The sequence below is a fragment of the Macrosteles quadrilineatus genome, unplaced genomic scaffold (assembly GCF_028750875.1).
Source record: "Macrosteles quadrilineatus isolate MER2022 unplaced genomic scaffold, UCM_ALF_1.0 Scaffold_5__1_contigs__length_97177068, whole genome shotgun sequence".
Lineage (NCBI taxonomy): Eukaryota > Metazoa > Arthropoda > Insecta > Hemiptera > Cicadellidae > Macrosteles > Macrosteles quadrilineatus.
In genome coordinates this window covers 63,314,255-63,334,379 of record NW_026542598.1, presented here as the reverse complement: position 1 = coordinate 63,334,379, position 20,125 = coordinate 63,314,255, and the positions used below count along the sequence as shown (strand labels likewise).

The following is a 20,125-nucleotide window of genomic DNA, read 5'->3' as shown; positions in this document are numbered from 1 at the left end:
AAATGTGAAAGTAGCATGACACATAATTTGGGTTATAAGCAAGTTTAAATTGCCAAAACACCTGTTGTTGTGGTTGGATAATTTTTGCACAATGTAAATCGATGTTTCTTTCACCCAACCAAAGGCTACAATACCTAAAAAGTTTGATATTTTTGTGCGTTGGATCCCTGTTGCATATCTAGGCTCATTTATAATTGTAATTAAATTAAATGGTTTAGCTTGACAACTCTCGTGACATAGAATATAGAATTTGTTCTGACGGAGGTGTTGGCTTTTATGTAATGTAAAGATATCTGCATCATACCTTAGCAACTAATGGTGAATATTAATTAGTTTAATCATGCCAACAACTCACGGATCCGTTATTAAAACACAAGTATTTAATCGGGGTTTTCATAAATTAAACTGTGCTTCAATAGTGATTTTTAATTATTTATTTTAATAAAATACAACTAAAAGTTGTTTATGTCTGGAAAGTAACAAAAAGAATAAATAAATAAAATGTATTTTGTATTATTCTAATTAAAATAGGTTCAAAAACAATTTCAAATTCTTTCAATGAGGTTTCAGTTTTTTTTTGCCATTATTGATATGTACAAGTTGATACCTAAAATGTTTTTTTGACTCCTGAAATAAAAATTAAATACAAAAACAAAGGCTTAAGTGTATTTTACACCATTCATGCATCTTAATAAACAATATATGCACTTGTTATTTTCATTAAGGTTGAGTATATAATTAGTATACAGTAAATTGAAATTATTTATGAGAACCTCTTACCTAAAACAAAACAGTATTATGATCTGATGTATAGCAAAGCTGGACACAGTGAGGAAGCAAAACGTTGCAACATTCTCATTCACAATCTTTTGAGTAATGAGATGAAAACATATTTTAACCTGTCCAAGAAAATACAGAAATCTGTGTCCTTTCCCTTTTTGTATGACACATCATGGCCATAATGAGGTAATCAGTGAATATATTATGTAACCCTTCCTGTTGAGCAGTCAATGTGCACGAATAAACATATTTTACCAAAATATTTTCTACAAAATGATTACAAAATTTTGGTCCGAAAAACATTGCCACGTAACACACAAGACGAGTATTGAATTTATTTACATTCATCCCTTATTAGTAGGCATGAGAAGCCCTTTTCTGAGCAACGTAAATATGATCATGTTTGTACTGCAGCTAAGGTTAGTCTGGGTGGTTTAGTGGTTTCAAGCTCCCCTTGAACAAAGGTTGCTTGTTTGATTCCAAGCAAGATAATGCTGGACTCGCATTCCATTTGCCATTAATTAGTGGTATAACTAAATCGACGTTAGATAGTGACAAAATTAGGATTCAGCCTGCAGATTTGTGGTTTCCTTACAAAAACAAATTCTAATTTTACAAACACAAAAAAGTCCTGGTTGCATAGCTGGAAAAGTTAAACAACTCACTCTTGAGTATTTATTGAATTTGAGCGGAGAGTTGAAAACTTTTTATTACAGTACTCATCATATAAATCTTGGCAACTATAACTTTTCTACTCAGCAGTTTTTGTGTCACTGGACAAGAGACTTCTAAAGAACAATATTCATCATATTTGTACAAACGTTTAGCTCCAACAGTGTGCATACAGCCTCCCTATAATTTTACAATATCACCAATTGTTCATTATGAAGTAGCACCTCAGTGTTTCATAGATAATATCGGAAATTAAAATACTTAATGTTGAAACTGATATCTCATCATTATTTGATGTCTGTATTTTATTTTTTACCACTATGTCTGATTTTTGAGTAAAGGATTAAAATTTAAAATTGTAGTACACAAAATTACACAAAGAAAGTTTAGTAAATGTAAATAAATATTTTTCTTGTATAAATAAAAAAAATCCCTTACAAATTAGGAATTTTACAGGAGACTGACAGAAAATGGCAATAATTACAAATATGATACAGTGACATTTTTCAAATTTTTACACTTAGACAACTCCATGGTAAATGTACATTTGCGATCTAAGCATTTAGAGTAGATAGTTGTGATCTGAGAGGAAATAAAATTTAAAAGCAAGTTGCTGTAGTCGTATTATGTACAAAAGAGCTTGCCTAAGTACACAGATCACAGTCAGCGAGCCTGTACGCCGGGACCACATCACTTGAGACAACGTTCAAAGTAGACCGATCCAACGTAGCCGCCTCGCATCGCTTTCTGTACGTTCTGTTCAAACAGCCGTCGATTGTTCTGAAGAACCTCTGCAGCTTCCTTGTTCAACGGGTCTTCTGGGTTCGGCTCCTAAAAGGGAAAACAGGAACACATTGGTGTGTCAATAAGTTTCAACCAATCTTGATCTAATCCTACATCTAATCCTGTCGTCGGTTTGTCCTGTGTTTAAACGTAACCAGTCTACCATTTATTAAAAATATTTTTTTATGTTTTGAATGTGAACTTTATGCATCTGTATGTATTTTGTTTATTGATGAAGACGTCTGTCGGATTTCATGGATTACAACTTGATGTTGTTGTGATTTGAAAATGGGTATTCAACCTAAAACCTCTGCTCTTTGAACTGGCAAATTAAAGTATTTACAGCTGACTTCAATTAATACATTTGATTATTTACATTCTTCCAATAGCTCCATAAGCTTAACGTACAAACTTTACAGGCCAGTGGGGCTCAGCCCTAAGGTTAAATACAATACTGAATATGCCTATATGTTAATCAAGACAGAGGTGAATCCAACGAATCAAAAACCATTCAAATCGGTCCAGCCGTTCTTGTGGTGTTTTAAACATGACTTTGTTTTATATATTTAGATTTTAAAAGGGCTATTTTGCAAACAGAACTCCTCCTAGAGATTTTACCAATTTTGATGTTTTTGGTGTCATTTTGAGAGCTCACTCTGAAGTTTTGCTAACCATAAAATGAGTCAATGTCTACTGTAGTAAAGGCTTTGCCCCAGTGGCCCTCAATGTTGCCATGTTAAGCTTATGGAATAATAATATTCAAACCAGCTGTTTGTTTGGTTTTAATTTGAAGTATTTTAAGTTTCACGTGTGACTCTCATTTGTTTATTTATTGTTGTTATTACTGATACAGCAAACTTCTACTAGGTTAAAAACATCTATGATCCCAGGGCTAGAGAAAGTTTTAATGAAATGTCAGATAAGCAGGAAAAAATAAATACCCGACAGAATAGTAAATAGTTTGTACCAACATTTTATATTGTCTGCTATCTAAGTGAACTGCCACCACATCAGCTATTAAAAAAATCAGTGGTAGTGTTGATAAGAAATTTAAAAATACAACCAAATTGATCAATTAATGGAGCGTAATTACGAGTGAAATGTTTGCATAACAGCATTAGAGACTGTAAGGTTTTCACTAAATAACTTCTTGATCAGCACTGTACGTGTTATTAAATTTACGGAAAGTAAATAAAAGAAACGTCTTATAACACTTAAAACATATATTTATGCTTATACTGCTACTCACAAGACGGTAAATATACAAAACAGATGGTAAGTGGTGATCGATTTCGATTGGACACTCCAATCATCATCAGACCCAATAGGCGAATGACAAGAATCTTAATGGCGTCCCTACTTATACCCTATTGGCTACCGGAAGCACCGGCCAATACATTTTTATAAGTACCCTACAACTGGAATCAAAATGTATTTGTTCAAAAATTTGTTGAAATCTTCTATTTTCGGGTGCAGTATTTTACTCATGGGGTTCTGAGTCCTGTAGGCTATTGAAACTTCGTATTTCTTGAATCTGTTAGCAGTCCTTTGTGTTGTAGTCCCGTGTAGCGAAATGTGATATATCTGGTGTTTTCCTCTTTTATCTCTTCTTATGTTGTTCTGCTGTGTAGTGTATTCTGCCTATCGATTTTCCTCCTCTTCTTCCTTGCGATGTCCTCTATTGTCTTGGTTCGAAATCCATTAACTTGAGTGATCTTCTTAATGGTGTCCAGCTCTTTCTTCCTATTGGCTTGGCCAAATGGGATCTTATATGCACAGTACAGCATAGATCTAAAGGCTGCGGTCTTGTGGATTGTCGGATGAATAGACTTGCTGTTGATTGTAGTGTCCGTTTGCGTAGGTATCCTGTAACCACTTACCATCTGTTTTGTATATTTACCGTCTTGTGAGTAGCAGTATAAGCGTAAATATATGTTTTAAGTGTTATAAGACGTTTCTTTATTTACTTTCTGTAAGGTTTTTGACAGGTTCTTCAAGTAAGCCTAAGGAACGAACTGTGATACCCAAAGTAAATTTGAATCTATAAGAAAAAAAGCTGCCATTCTAAATCCATTTTTTGTAAATCCAAATTTTTTGCCAGTTCATAGCAAGAGTTGAACATTTATTAGCAGGATATTAACTTTCCTGCATTTTCACATAGACAACTTTATGCGGCTGCAAGTCTTGGAAATTCCTTTTGAGAGCTTTAACTACTTTTATAGAACACTAATGAACAAGGTCAGGTCCCAAAAAGTTATAAAATACTTATTATTGTATAATAATAATAAAAAAATTAAGTATTGTTAAAAAAGAGTTTTTTTAACAGAGCAGGTAGGTACTTCCAGTAGATAGGTGCGGATCTAATAGATTAACATTAAATAATTTTGAGAGTTATTTATTTCGATTCACCCAGTGTTAAAATAACTCCTCCAATACTTAGCAATTGCTCAATTTCAAGCAACGGACACTACTGTAGTTTAAAAAGAGCTTAGTATCAGAATCAAAAATCAAACTTGGAATTGCACATTATTAGTATTTTGTATATGTGTATACACACCATGTTTTACATGACTACTTTTGTAGTTTTGTAACAGTATTTATTCTTTCTTCAGTGTTTCAATTGTTCACACCATGTTAGTACTATGATTCAACATTAAAAGTGCAGAGAATTAATGGTTTTGCTTACTGTCTTCTATTGTAAGATGTAAAGCAGTGAAGGGATTAAAATAGAAACCCTTATAGTAAAAATAAGCTCACCAGGAATAAATACTGTAATCCATATACGATAGAGTTGATTGTGAGCACTGGCTTCCAGTCTTCTCTGAGGATGTTGAGACAGACGTTGCCGTCGAGATCGATGTTGGGGTGGTAGACGGGCGTTTCACACTTGACTTTGGGGGGCTCGTGGGGGTAGTTGGGCCCTACTTTAAAACTGAAAACAAACCTTCCGCTCCGGTAGAAACCCTGCAACGAAGGTTGGTGTCAATATAAGGATACTACTTAGGGAAACTGGATCCTCTGAGTAAAAAAGATTAACAAATCAACTATGCCTATTTTTATTGAGTATCAAAATCTTTAAAAAAACTTACAAGTAAATAGTAGCGAACCGCAAAATGCAATTTACATGGAACCATTGACTATACACAGAAATAGACTTCACATGTAATGTAAAAATTTGAAGCCAAAAAACGTGATGCAATCTGTTGAGATGGTCACCAACTAATGACAATATTCTGTGTTAAGTGATATTAGTGATAAATCAATCAGCAGTTTGCTATGATACTGCATTGGTTTTAATTAATATTCAACCCAATACACTAGTAAACTCTGGTGAGATGGTCCTGAACTTCATCTATTTTCTTGGTTTCAAACTTTCATATCACATGGGAAGTCTATTTCTGTGTATAGTCAATGATGGAACCCAACCATTTCATCAACTTCATCATGAGCCATCTAGTGTTTATTTCAGCCACCCACTAGGGGCCTCTTCTACCAAGCTCTACCAAAGACATGCTACCAACTCCTGAATCCTCAATATATGGTGCTGTTTCCAGACTGGGTCTTAAATTGCTCAGCCATTGAGCAGATTTTTAATAGTCAACTGCACTAACAAATCTGGTACTCATGAACTTCACTGGCAGGTTTTAGCTTTCAACCGTGCTCTAAAAAGTCGTACTTACATTAAAAGTTGTAAGAAGTTGTCTAAAAGTTTAATAATGTTTCTCTTTATTGTTGATACATTACACTTTCAGACTTAAAGGATTTAAGATCCACTTGGTTAAGAATAGGGATAACGCTCAATGCTAATATAAAAATATAATGTGATAATATACTCATTGTGACTGTTTATCATATTTGATCCTATATTGTTTTTATGCGGAATAAGATATACTTACCTCGTCTGGGCAGATGACCAGTTTAAAATTTAGCAAATCGTCTGGATCAGGAAACTCTGTATTACAAGTCTTTGGAAGATTTAGTTCATTGATGTCTGCAAAAGAAATATACATTACAACAAACGAAACATTGGCGTGAACGTAATGTTAGTGTCTCGTACAATGTTTGTTTGTTGATGAAAGATGGAAACTATCAGCAGTTCCTTCTTTTATTTAGTACCTAACCACTTAAAAACAGTAAAACTATTAAAAGTAATATTAGCTGAACTATGAACTATTTTGGGGGGTAGATGGGAATTATTTTTAAAATATTGGTTTTACCGGATTTGTAACCCGACTCTTATTTCTTATTTTCCCTACCTAAACAGTAGGCTATTTATAAACTCTGATAATGATGAATACTTTTAATTGTATCACTATCTGAACTCTACATCTACTAACCCCATTGAGTATGGTTTGGCTACTATGAATTTTGTGGTAAACAAGATTTTTACCTCTGCATTATAGTTTAAGACTGTTAAACTTTAGAAAAGAATTTTGGGAGCTCCAATCATGTGTACAAACATACATTTACAACTTAAACTTTACTAGCGGAAAGACAAGGCTATTTGCAAATCATCAATCCGAGAAGTACAAAGGCCTACACTGAGTAGGCACTGGGTCAAGGACATGAACACTCTTTCACAGTGTATTAATAGGTTTAATGGCAAGTGATGGATTTAAAGATGTGTGTGGAGCAATGAGTGGATGGGAAGGTCATGAAGGTTTAGTTTGAACAGTACAATTTGTTCATTTGACATGGAACGACTCACATGAATTATTGGGATTTAAGGGGAACTCAACCCTAGCATTATAAAAGAACTGGTGCTGGTTTGGAGACTAATAGTATAGGTATTAACTTACAATTCCAGGAAATAGGTGTTTACCGGACGAGTAATGGTTGTTCCAACGTGAGTGCGGGATTAGTATGGTAAACACATTTTGGACGAACGACATAGGCTACAATATTTTTCACCATACTACTCTAAGCTAACCTAACTATAAAAAATAATGTACAAATCCGTTAAATAATCCCACCGACTAAAGGACTTTCAAAACAATCACTTACTGCTCATAGCTTCTAAGAGAGGTTATTTTTTTGTTTATTGATTCGTTGACTTATTGCTAATTATAATCAGATGATGACCAGTAAAGATTTATTACAGTTAAGTAGCAGGTAATGAAACACTATTTTATCAAGCAGGAAACAAACAGGTGTTTTCCGGACTAATTTCATATGTTAAATGTCTATCAAAACAGTATAATGTGGCAAAAATACTATAATAACCTTGAACATGAGAGAGACACATGAAAAATATTTTATGTCCACAATCAACAAGCGTGGTTCTTTAGTGTATGACTTTTTTTGTGGGGAGGAGGTCAAAATGAGTTTGCGCACACTGAGAGGCTTGACGTCCTCTCAGTAGAGTCGGACTCACACGGGCTCAAAGTCCCCAGACTACCAGCTAAAAAACCCCCTTCATTTCCTAGGACACTATACCGGAACTGTTTAGCACACTACTTCGGGCCTTTTTAATTATGCCATCCGGGTTTTCCTTTTCCTTCTTATTTTCTTCCAAAGGCGGATTGAGATTGACCTTCTTAGCCCTAAGTATGGCCTCGATGAACTTCTTGCCACAGTTCCAGGTGCTGTACAGACAGTTTAAGCTGGCAGCCTTACCCAATCTGTGCAAAAAGGCACAGAAGTACCCATAGCCCGACAAAAACTGGGTCACAAAGTACCCGACCTCACCATGCTCCCTTACCACCCATGGTCGGATACTGGGAATGAGCCTGGCGGTCCAACACCCCCTAGCCTCGGCGCACCATTGACGCTGCCACCGGTTGAAACTGTGCGTTCTTCTGTGGCAGCAGTCTCTCTGCCTACTTCAGGTCTCCTGCGGTAGATTGCCTGTCGCTCCCTTGCAAGATGGAAGACGAGGATGACACTGGCCATTAGTGTATTCTATGACTCAGGGTCAGAGAACGTGTGGTAGACAGAAGCAACTCGCAAGGCCCTTTAGTGCTGATCGAAGGAAAGTCAGTCACGGAAGACACGCCTCTCCAGCACATGGGCCCAGATTTCAACAACGTAAAAGAGCACTGATTGGAAAGCAGACATCAATAGGTGGCGTTTGCAGGAGCCCCTGTTGACGTTTCGCATAAGCCTACTAAAGGCAGCGACTCTTTTAGCAGCTTTGTCTACGATTCGCTTGATCTACTTGCCGTGGACATCATATTGTCAATCAACACAAAAGTATTTGGCATATATGGCTTGGTCTCCAGTTGGCCATGGCCCACTTGCACAGGAAGGACGGTGAGAGTTCTCTTCTTGGTAAGGACCTTGATCTTGGTCTTTCAACCACCAGTGACTAGCCGTGGTCTTACATCCACTCGGTGGCACGAAGCATCACAATACCGAGTTTTAGCTCAGTCCCAGCCAGGCATAAATGTCTTCTGCCTACAACCAGAGCAGCGACGTCATTGACGTAGCGGAGAGCTGCCGCAAAGGGTTATATAAAAATGCCAGTTGATCATACGAGCAGTATATAATAACCTAAATTAATAATATATGGGCCTAATGTGACACCCCTCCTTGCCACATGACGCCCAGGATACCCCTAGTACAGTAACGACTTTTAATATCTCTGTAACAAGCTACGTCTATTTGTCTGTAACTATTATGTCTGACTGTAATCTCGGGTAGGATTTTGAAATTAGGGACTTATAGCCTTAAAAATGTGATAAACACTACCTTAGGAAAATTTGTAGGTATTTTGCTACACAACTCATTTAAAAATTTACCATTGGCCTTAGGGCCTATGGGTTGCCAAGTAACTATGTTGGTTGAACATAATAACAAGGAAAAAGTTAACAAAAGACTTGTCACATGTGTTTATAACAAGCCACCCACAGTATACTTAGCAAATTAAAATATGTATACCCTACAGTAGGATACAAAGGGAAAAAACATCAGTTGTAACTATTGAGAAAAGATTACACTGAAGATTACCTACTCAGGGGGAAATAGTTCTGATCAAATACTGATTATTTTACTCAGCCCTCTCACACCAAAACATAATCCCCGAAGTATTGAGGCATTCCAATTAAACTTATTACATCTGGGGGTTTTAATTGGCATACATTAGAACTATTACCGTACGGTAACTATTAACCACAAACGAGCAAGGCTGATCTCCCGGTACTAAGTAATGATAACAGAAACTACACTTTGCACCTCAATAGTGATTGCAAACTTTAAAATCCTGCTGTTTTTGTATTTATACTTTTTATTTAAAACTAACTGGACTGATTTGATTCAAATGTTCATGCTTTAACATTTATTAGGTTTCATGATATTTTTTACGATATCTATCATATTATTCTCTGAATGATAAAGCCCAAATATAATGCAATTTGGCTTAGCCATTTATCAAGAATTACGATATGGGTTGAGTGACAAATATTGTGTCTTAATGGTTAATCCAATTTAAGGACACAGTTAGCCTTTCTGGGGAATTACACCAGTCCCATGTCCTAATGGACAGAGAAACAGGTTGGCAACACTGACAAATATCTCCTTGGCGGTGATAGTTCTATTAACGCTCACCAGAGCGTCCTTCGTACATGGGTGTTTTGCATTAGAAACATTTTCCTGTTCACCGAAAGTTGTTAATTGCTTTAATAAGCTAAGAATTTGAGTAATACGGAGGTGTGTTTTTCAGCCGTTTGGTAAAGGTTTAGGGTTGCACTTTAGTTTACGTCCTAAATTTACCATTATACATTATTGACAGCTGATTATAAAATGAAACTGTTCTAAACTAAACCTAACCTTAACCAAACATGCAGTAAGCTATATGAGTAAACGGAGGACGTAAACTTAAATGCAGTCAGGTTTAGAGCCCTCTTAATGATGTCCTACTTCATGATTTTTTCTTTTTTTTTCTCTAGAATCTAAATAGGTTCATAGCCTACCATTAAGTTACTAGATGATATTTGGAGGCCTGCCAGTGACATTAGACCTAATGTTGTCACTTCCCTATAGGCCTACCTAGAATAGCTAACGACCTGATAAAGTTAAATGAAGGTGGATTAAAAGAGTTTGAGGCGGAATAAGAACACCACTGATTCAAAATAAAGTATTGTTGGCTGTAAGAGTAATCCATCCATACTAAACTTTTACCGTAAAATCCTTACCTTTCTAGACTCGACTATTTTAACCTAATCTTTGAGGACTATTTTTATTTTTTTTTATTTTGAAAACTGAGTTTATTAATAAACTTTGCCTATTAGACACAGTAAAAAAAAACTTAAATTTACGATATAAATAACATGTAACATAGATTAATAACGTTGTCCATATAAATGATTTTGAATGATTTTACATGATTCTTTTAACACTTTTATGACTATTTCATTATATTCTTAATAGCATTATATTATATTCTTACATTCATTATATTCTTAGACTTAACTTAATAGCATACCGGTACTTAAGTTAGAGGCTAAATTCTAATAGGATTGAAACTTTCAATCAATAATAGGGTAGCCCAGTTAAAGGCTCGTTGTCCAAGAACGCGTCTGTTGCGTCTGACGCTGAGTAATAGACGCTAGCGATGGACGCTCAGTGACTGCTAAGCATTGATTTCAATGGACCCGTTGTCCAGGGGAGCGTCTCTAGCGTCTGACGCTTGAGACGCTGAGCGTCTGACGCGGGGCACTGCTCCGGGAGCAGACGGGATCGCTGACGGCCAGCGTCTATTGCGTCTATTGCATTGTTGTTTCTGTGTTCTCCCGTATACTCCATAATATACAGTATCTTAATGTAATAGCTATAGTCAAAGAAATATAGAATATGACCTAAAAAGATTGCAAGATAATGTTTTAGGGTTTTATTTTGTAGTGTTGAGTCTGCTGATTGATATACTAAAGGTTGCCAAAAATCGGTCCATGAGAAACCCCCTAAAATCATTATAAAAAATTTTGGCTTTTCCCAACATTGGAAAAATAATAAAAAATGATTCCACATGCATCTTTTATGCACATTTTCGAGGTATTGACTTAAGATCACCACCAGTATTTATTGGGTGGTTAGTACTTCATTTCGATAGGAAACACGTTTATGGCCACCATCTTGGATCCGCCATATTGGATATACATATTGTTTTTATGTAATGATAGTTTTGTGACACATAATTTACAAAACTAGATTTTCATGCTAATTTCAATGCAGGAATCCGTTTTTATTTATTTTTCGTTCTAAAGAAATTCAAACGAAAACCCTTCCCCATACATTTCTTATAGACGTTTCGTACTTTTATCATTTTTTTAAATATCTCCAGTTCTTATTAACGCTTGCAGTTCGTTTCAACCTTAAAATATTCAGTAATGTAAGGGCTTCCATTTGAGTTATTGATAATTGAAATCAGACGAGTTAGAGACCCGCTACGAACAAAAACACAAAATTAAATCAAAATTAAATTAAAGTTATAGTCTAAAATAATTCACCAAAGTATTGACTTTTATTTTAGCTATGGATTACATATTGGGAGTTATTTAGAATAGGAGATATCTGTGTATTTAAGTAAAGAAAAATTTCAAAATAATAATAAATTAGTAATAAATTAAATTATTACAACTTAAACTGTTGCCATTAAAAGTAAAAAAATCAATTAATGCACTCTTGTCTGCATTAAAGTGGTTTTTGGTAGGTATTCTAAAATATCCTTCCTCACTTCTCTTTTTGAAAACACTGTGGGTACACAATCAAGGTTCACTAAAGGTCCAGAATTTCCTCGTTTTCTATCTCTTCGATGAATAGGATCTTCAACACTTGGCTCTTAACGCTAATAGTGAGAGGAAAATAAATTTTTACACAGTCAGCAACCAACTGTTGAACTGAATAGACACGTTCTTGGACAACGGGCCTCCAAGCGATCGACGCTCAGCGATCATCGCTCGGCGATCATCGCTCTGCGTCAGACGCAACAGACGCGCCTTGGACAACGCAGCTTAAGAAACTGTACAACTGAACTGAGTTGTTAGGCCTAGTTTATTTTTTACCTCTCTGTTTTTTTACAACTGAAACCCAATAATTTCTTTAATAGCGTTCGACGAATAGGCCTAGGTCTAAGTATAGAAAACAAATAGGCCTAAGTTTAATCTTTTTCTTTTGACATCTTTTCCAACACTCTAAGAACTATTTAAGTAGGCTATTAGGCCTACTATATTTTTTACTATTTTAACAGTTATAACCGAGTGACTGTCTCTTAGGTTACACGGTAATCAATTAACAACCATTACAAAAGCCTAGGGCTCACCTAAATATAAAAAAGAATATAAGATATAGGCCTGTGCTAAGTTAGCAGTGACCAAATATCTTGAATTCAACCTAATTATGATTCAATACCCCCGCAGCAGCAAACCTGCAGACTACAGTAAGCGAATTTCCATTTGACTGATTGGATTTACACTGAAATGTCTACTTAAAAATATAACATTTATTCCCGATTTAAATAGAATTAGTTTAGCAAGTACTTAGGTTTGCTGCATCAGGGAGGGTAAAGCTGTTTTTTTTTTGTAAAATGTTAAAGTAAGAAATAAAACATTTTCCAAATTTGATCAAAATATGTTCATAAACAAGCAAACTACAACAGTTTACTTATTCTCCATAAGAATAACAAGGGAATTTTAAATTTATAATTTTCTCTGTAACCATTAGGCGCATAATAACGCTTCAATAGGCTATACTAAGTTAAATTATTTGTTTTTTTAAGCTCTACAAAATGGTTTGGAAATAAATTGCTAAATTTTATGTTTTTTGGGTCAAAAATGGGAAATACCTATTTTTACCCCATTAAACCCCCCGTAAACACCCGTTCCCATGGTCCGATCATGCTGGATCGCGAACTCGTTAGAATAAACGTATGTTTACACGTTTGTACCAAATTTAATCAAAATCAGATCATTTTTGCTCGAGTTATCGTGCTGACGGACACATATATATATATATACCGTATATGAATTTGAACGGATGGTGTTTTTGGCCTCTAGGGACCTCAAAACGAAAAAAAATCGGTCCCGCGTCCAGATCTTACCATGAGTACTACGGTAATAGCTTATTCCCTATATGGGAAATTCGCTAAAAAAGAAACTATGATGTTACCTAGGCCCTACTGAAGCCTATTATAGGGATAAGAGTGAGGCCCATGACAATGACATGCCTGATCAATTTTTTTATAGGTACAGTAACTGACTTTGGAACACAGGGCTTATAGGCCTACATGAAAAAAATGTGTTACCAAACCAGTAACAACCACAAATAAATAGCCAGGTGCCTAAGGCCTAGCAGGGCCTATAGTGTCTATGGCATTGTTAACTTAACCAATCAAGTACAGTAAAGTAAGCCAAATGGATTTATGAAGCGTTAAGCCCTATGAGTTTCAATCCCACCTTTGGTTATCCTCAATTGTGCAGCAGACGCCTTCTTTTGATTTCCTGCTTTCGGGGTAGCCTCACCATCCTTCTTTTGCTGTTTCAAAGAAAATAACTTGATCATACTTAGAAGAAAATAACAATATTTTCGTTGAACACAAAAACGACAATTTTGCAACGTACTAACTTGTTGAGAGAAACAATTAAATTTTGTTAGTTAGGGCCTATAAAAGACTAATTGTTAATTTTATTACTGAGTAAAATGTTTGTAATATATAGGGCCTAAATAGTTTTAGAATTTTCTTCCTGTGTCAACTATCCATGAAAATTTACAGCGAACTCTTTTGTAAAACACTATGTATAGATAATGGAAATGGAATTTTAGAAGCAGACAAGCAGACTTGCTTCAGACTTCAGAGTTGTCTATTTGTTTGACAGTCGGAATCGGAGTCCTCACTCCTCAGTCGAGACAGGTCGGATTTGGAATGACAATTCTGTTCTTAGGGCAACGGTCATGAGATACATTGTACATAATGTCCCAAAAACCATTGACTATAGAAACTCCTAAATATTAACATAATGTAGTGTGCAAAGTGTAGAGAGAGTTGAGACATAAAAAATTAAAAATATAGTTAACAGGCTTGTTAAAAGTAAAAAAAAAACAATATAAAATATTTTTCTGTATGTAAGACTAGAGTATGTTGATGGCGTAGAAAATTATTGTTTTGCTTTCCTTTCAGGACAGATTTAATTTTTTTCTTGAATAAAATACGTGAGTACAAGAACAAGTTTATAAAATATATTGTTTTTAGCTGATGGTTTGAAAGTTGGTGATATAAATATAACTGGTAAAAAATAATTAAATAAAGTTAGTAAACAAACAAAAAACCTAAATTTGAATTTTTAACGTTTTTGTATTGTAATTAAAATGTTTAAGAATGTTTTTTGTAAACAAAAATCTGATTTTCCAATATTTTAAGACTTTTATTTGAAAATAAGCATTAACAATACAAAATACCCAACGCAGCAAACCTGCAGACTAAGAATAACGAATTTCCATTTGCATTTACCCTAAATTTTATTCCCTATTTAAATATAAGTTTAACGAGTGCTTAGGTTTGCTGCAACAGGGAGAGTAAAAAGTGTTTTTGTTGTAAAATGTTAATATATATCATTTAACATAATACATATTATATATGAATTTGAACGGATGGCGTCTTGGCCTCTAAGGACCCCAAAACAAAAAATTAACCCACTCCCAGGTCCAGGGGCCCATTTCATAATAAACTACAAGTTACAACTTGTAACTTGTAATTCCCATTAGATTTGCATTATTGGGCGATCAGCTGATTTACTAATAATATTAGTTTGTACTTTATTATGAAATGGGCCCCAGGTCTTACCATGAGTACTACGGCAATAGCTTATTCACTATATGGGAAATTCGCTAACAAACACCGGGAAATAGATTAGTTAGTACCATATTTCCCAAGGCGTTTTACACCTTGCAAATTACCATAGATAAAACTGTTGACTATTCAAATAGTCAATGATAAAATACACTCCCTTAGTTTATTACCTAGCTTAACTCCTCCTTTGCCTGAGACCATAGGGGCCCATTTCATAATAAACTACAAGTTACAAGTTACAACTTGTAACTTGTAATTTCCATTAGATTTGCATTGGGCGATCAGCTGATTTACTAATAATATTAGTTTTTGTACTTTATTATGAAATGGGCCCCAGTTAGTACTGGATGAGCACACATCGAAAGAGTAAATTAATATGTAGGCCTAAATACTGTACTCCTTGTATACCCACTACCCACATACAGTACCTAATTTAATTAAATTCGGACCACAGACCGCAGTTTTTTTCTGTATGTACATACAACATAACCTTGGAGAAAGTAAAAATCAAAATGTTTAACGAACCTCATGCCTGTTCTGTTAAAAAATTACCCTCTAATAGACAACGGCCACCTTTAACTCCAGTCCGCGGCCAGAATTTGTAACGTCGCAAGTAGTGTCGTTTAGCGTCAGACGTCCCATAAGATAACATGGCAGACATGGGACAACAGCTCATTAATTCGCGTATTATTCATTTAAATTTAAATTTATTAAAAGATTGAAAATAAAACATGCAGAATTGAAAACCAAAATAGTATAAATTGAAAATCTATTTATGTACATTTAAAGTGGAGTCAATATTTTCATAGCCCCAGTAACCAAGCTTTCGTATTCCAAATACACAAACCATTTAGCTGCCTCCAAACAAAATAGCTGTTAGCTGTTAAAACACTACTTGCGTCGTTACCATTTCGATAGCCACAACGGGCCTATTTCATAATAAACTACAAACTAATATTATTAGTAAATCAGCTGATCGTCCAATGCAAATCTAATGGAAATTACAAGTTACAAGTTGTAACTTGTAACTTGTAGTTTATTATGGTGGCCCTGAATATGCACGACTAGAAATAGATTTGGTATTAAAATATTGTATACATTTATCATTGACACCCGTTAAAGTTATCAAACGCTTAAGAACTTGTAATTTGATAATGAGAAACTCAAAATTCAGCTGATTAATAATTACGGAAAGTAAATAAAAGAAACGTCTTAACACTTAAAACATATATTTACGCTTATACTGTTATTCACAAGACGGTAAATATACAAAAAAGGTGGTAAGTGGTGATCGATTTCGATTGGACACTCCAATCATCATCAGACCCAATAGGCGAATGAATCGTCATTCGCCTATTGGGTATGATGATGATTGGAGTGTCCAATCGAAATCGATCACCACTTACCACCTTTTTTGTATATTTACCGTCTTGTGAATAACAGTATAAGCGTAAATATATGTTTTAAGTGTTATAAGACGTTTCTTTTATTTACTTTCCGTAAATTTAATAACACGTACAATGCTGATCAAGAAGTTATTTGATTAATAATTAACTTATCAAACTAAAAGCCCTTAATTCTGAAATAAAGTCAACGATTTCTCAATTCTACATAATACTTTCTCAAATACAATTGACTATTCTTAAATACATTGGTCGTTTTATCAAATTCAACTTGATATTTTCTCAAATGCAATTAACAACTTCTCAAATAAATGTGGAAATGGCGTAGTAGGATAAAACCAAAAGCACTAACTTTGCACTAACAAATGCTGATACCGTTTATTTATGATAGTAGTAAAAACCAGCGAACACATAACAAAATAGAAGCGCTACTCGGAGCGCAGGAGCGTGGCAGTCTTACTAGCCGGCGAAACGGACAAAGATGGCGGCGCTGTCGGGGAAATAAATATGTGCACTCGAGTTTGAGCCTAAATATCTCAGAGATGAATAATCTAATTTTGTTGAAACAAAAATTAAATATAAGCTGGTTTAAATACATTTTACGTGGTAGCAATAAAAAAATCCGTTTACCAGAAAAATTTAGGCGTTGCACACGCCGGGACTACTGTCGGGGAAATAAATATGTGCTTGAGTTTGAGCCTAAATATCTCTTGAGATTAATTATCCGATTTTGTTGAGACAAAAATTAATTGTAAATTGGTTTAAATACATTTTAAGTGGTAACAATTAAAGAAATTTCCGTTTACCAGAAAATTTTTTATAGTTGAAAGATCCTAAAAAGTACCGGTTTTTAAGAAACTCTGCACTAACACTGAAGTTTGAAATTTAATTTGTAAACAAACCACTGAGCCAATCGGCCTGCCAGTTGCGGGAGAAATTTTTGTTTACAAATATATACCTGTTTAAAAAACACCTTTGTTTGCATTATTAATCTGTCATATTGGTGTTATTTCTTGTGTCACGACAAACACGATGATATTTTGAACGAAATTTTTAGCGTCTTATTAACGATGTTATCATACGTTTTAAAAATAAACATCAGCATAAAAACTATCGTGAGTAAAAATTTTAAAATTCATGGAACTGTTAACAATAAATATACCAATAAGCCATAAAAATTTCAGAAAGATTGGCTTAGTGGTTTGTTTACAATTAAGTTTTAAACTTCAGTCTTAGTGCAGAGTTTCTTAAAAACCGGTACTTTTTAGAATCTTTCAACTATAAAAATTTTCTGGTAAACGGAAATTTCTTCAATTGTTACCACGTAAAATGTATTTAAACCAGTTTACATTTAATTTTTGTCTCAACAAAATCGGATAATTAATCTCAAGAGATATTTAGGCTCAAACTCAAGCACATATTTATTTCCCCGACAGTAGTCCCGGCGTGTGCAGCGCGCTAGTCGTCTGCTATGCTTGATGAGAATAGTGAAGATATAAAGTTAATGATATTAGTGTAAAGGAAAACAATGTAATTGAGGATTTGACGAACAAAGTACTTGGACAATGTGTAGGAGTAAATTTGTTTCCAAATAGTACATATTTCTCAGGATATGAAACAATATGGACAAAAATAATTTTTGTTTAGTACCTAATTAAAATTATTGCTCAAAAGTATTTCAATGTTAGAGTTCGCTACTGTAAAATAAGTAACGAAAGTCGTCACTAAAATAAAATCAGGCAACATCTCAATAAAACTGTAATTTTTCTGCTAGAATAAATTGAGTGTAATTTTACAATAATATATTTGGGAAGTTTAATTTAACTTACAGAATTATCTTTAGTTTATCTTGGATGATATTGAAAGCTAATTAGTCCTTAAAAAGTTGTGCTAAACGGTTGAAAATTCTTCATAGACAATATATTTGAAAATTTCTTTAATATATACAATATTACAGTACAACAGTATAAATCAAACATTAAAACACTGCACGCTAAATGTATAGACGACGGCCCGGCGGCGCAGCGGGCGTGGCGCGGAGCAGCGGCAATGGATCCCTTTTGTACCTGATTTTTTAGAAAACCGAACATGATAAAATTTTTTGGTGAATCGGATAGTTAAATTTGGTTATTTATCCACAACTTTCCCGCTGACGAAATTTCTCTGACCAAAAAACAAAAAATTTCCTCGCAATACAACTTTTTCATGTCTGAATCTGAAAAATTAAACTACATAAGTGTTAAACATATTTATAATTCAATTACTATCATAACTAATAATTTTATATTAACACCATCGTTTTACTCAGTATCATATCTACAAGTGTGCAAAATTTCAGAATTTTTTGTCAACTATTAATGTTGTTTATGATCGTGTATTTGTCGCGGGGTTTTTAATGCGAACTGAGCTCGCGGGTCTTGGATTCAGGCTGTATGGCGGACCAAGATGGCGGATTTGGCCACACTTTAGTGTTGGGATATCGAAAGAAAATATCGATATTTATATCGACGATAATATCGGAGCCTCAATATCGATATTCCGATAATATCGGACCAAAAATATCGATATATCGGAAAATATCGTTAAAAATTAATGGAATTGGAATGCTATCGCAATGCATCCCTTTAACAGGAAATTACCTTAACAAACAATTTAAAAACATATTATTGAAATGAAACTACAATTCTAAACTATCCTAACCAACCAAGCTTGCTGTATTATTTCAAAATTTCGTTTGCTAGCCTATTCCCCATATGCATTTTCTGTAATCAAACGGAATTTTGAAACGGTAACTTAGCCTATACTACAGTAAGTTTGGTTGGCTTTGGTTATGTTAGGTTGAATAGTTTCTTTTCCTAATCCAGATATAGGCTATTATTTTTGCCTAAACAAGGTTTCTTCATTTGTTTTTAAATGCGTTTGAACATATTCAAACAAAGGAATATATACAGACGGTTTGGTAAAAAAATATCGATATGTCATCAAAAGAAATCATTGATATAAAAATGTCCCTTTAGCAGGAAAGTACCTTTGTTAATACTGAACAATATTTATTTAGCCTATCCTTATCTAAGTTGTCAGCTGATATGTTTTAATTTGTTATAATCAATATATCGGATAGAAAAATAAAATATCGATATTCAAAAAGAAATAATCGATAATAATGAATGTTCCCTTTAACAGGAAAGTACCACCATGAACAGTTAGATGCACACATATGACGTTAAATTGTTTACAATTTATAATTTTTTAGGCTTGTGTACAAAAAAATATACAGAATTTAATGGTTTTTATTGGTTTTCACTGCCGTCACGTCATTTTGGCACTCCACTTCTGCCAACCGTGCCAACTCACTATTCAAATGCAGGCAGAGGCAAACAGATTACAAAAATATATTTAACTAGATACATGGAATAGTGTGTGTGTACAAATAAATTTGTTATTAATAATATTTAATAACTGCTACACAAGTTCAGAAAAGATTAAACTGTATTTTATTCTTGCATTATTCTTTAAAAAAATTGCTAAAATCAATTCTAACGATAATATCGAAGTAAAATATCGATACCCCGATAATATCGGAAGTCTAATATCGATATAAAAATATCGATATATCGGAACCAAAATATCGATATTTCCGATATATCGGATATCGATACCAAACACTACCACACTTTCAGTGCATATGGTTAAACGCCGTGTCCTCTCT

General features: G+C 34.3%; 1 protein-coding gene across 1 annotated transcript; it reads right to left on the bottom strand.

The window, feature by feature from the left end:
• Window positions 1-416: 416 nt before the first annotated feature.
• Window positions 417-14,017, bottom strand: LOC128995223 (NEDD8-conjugating enzyme Ubc12). The gene is made up of 4 exons (XM_054420167.1): window positions 13,623-14,017; window positions 6,132-6,226; window positions 4,993-5,199; window positions 417-2,283 (listed from the first exon to the last, which is right to left on the bottom strand). Exons 1-4 carry the CDS (start codon window positions 13,726-13,728, stop codon window positions 2,143-2,145), a joined length of 549 nt encoding a protein of 182 aa, XP_054276142.1. The 5' UTR covers window positions 13,729-14,017; the 3' UTR covers window positions 417-2,142.
• Window positions 14,018-20,125: the final 6,108 nt, after the last annotated feature.

What these genes read in the sequence shown, in the direction of transcription:
- LOC128995223 (XM_054420167.1), bottom strand. Translation starts at nt 13,728, where the DNA reads ATGATCAAGTTATTTTCTTTGAAACAGCAAAAGAAGGATGGTGAGGCT. An exon ending in TGGTCATCTGCCCAGACGAG is followed by an intron (nt 5,200 to 6,131) that starts GTAAGTATATCT and finishes CCTTCGTTGCAG; the next exon opens with GGTTTCTACCGGAGCGGAAG. An exon ending in GATTACAGTATTTATTCCTG is followed by an intron (nt 2,284 to 4,992) that starts GTGAGCTTATTT and finishes TTTCCCTTTTAG; the next exon opens with GAGCCGAACCCAGAAGACCC.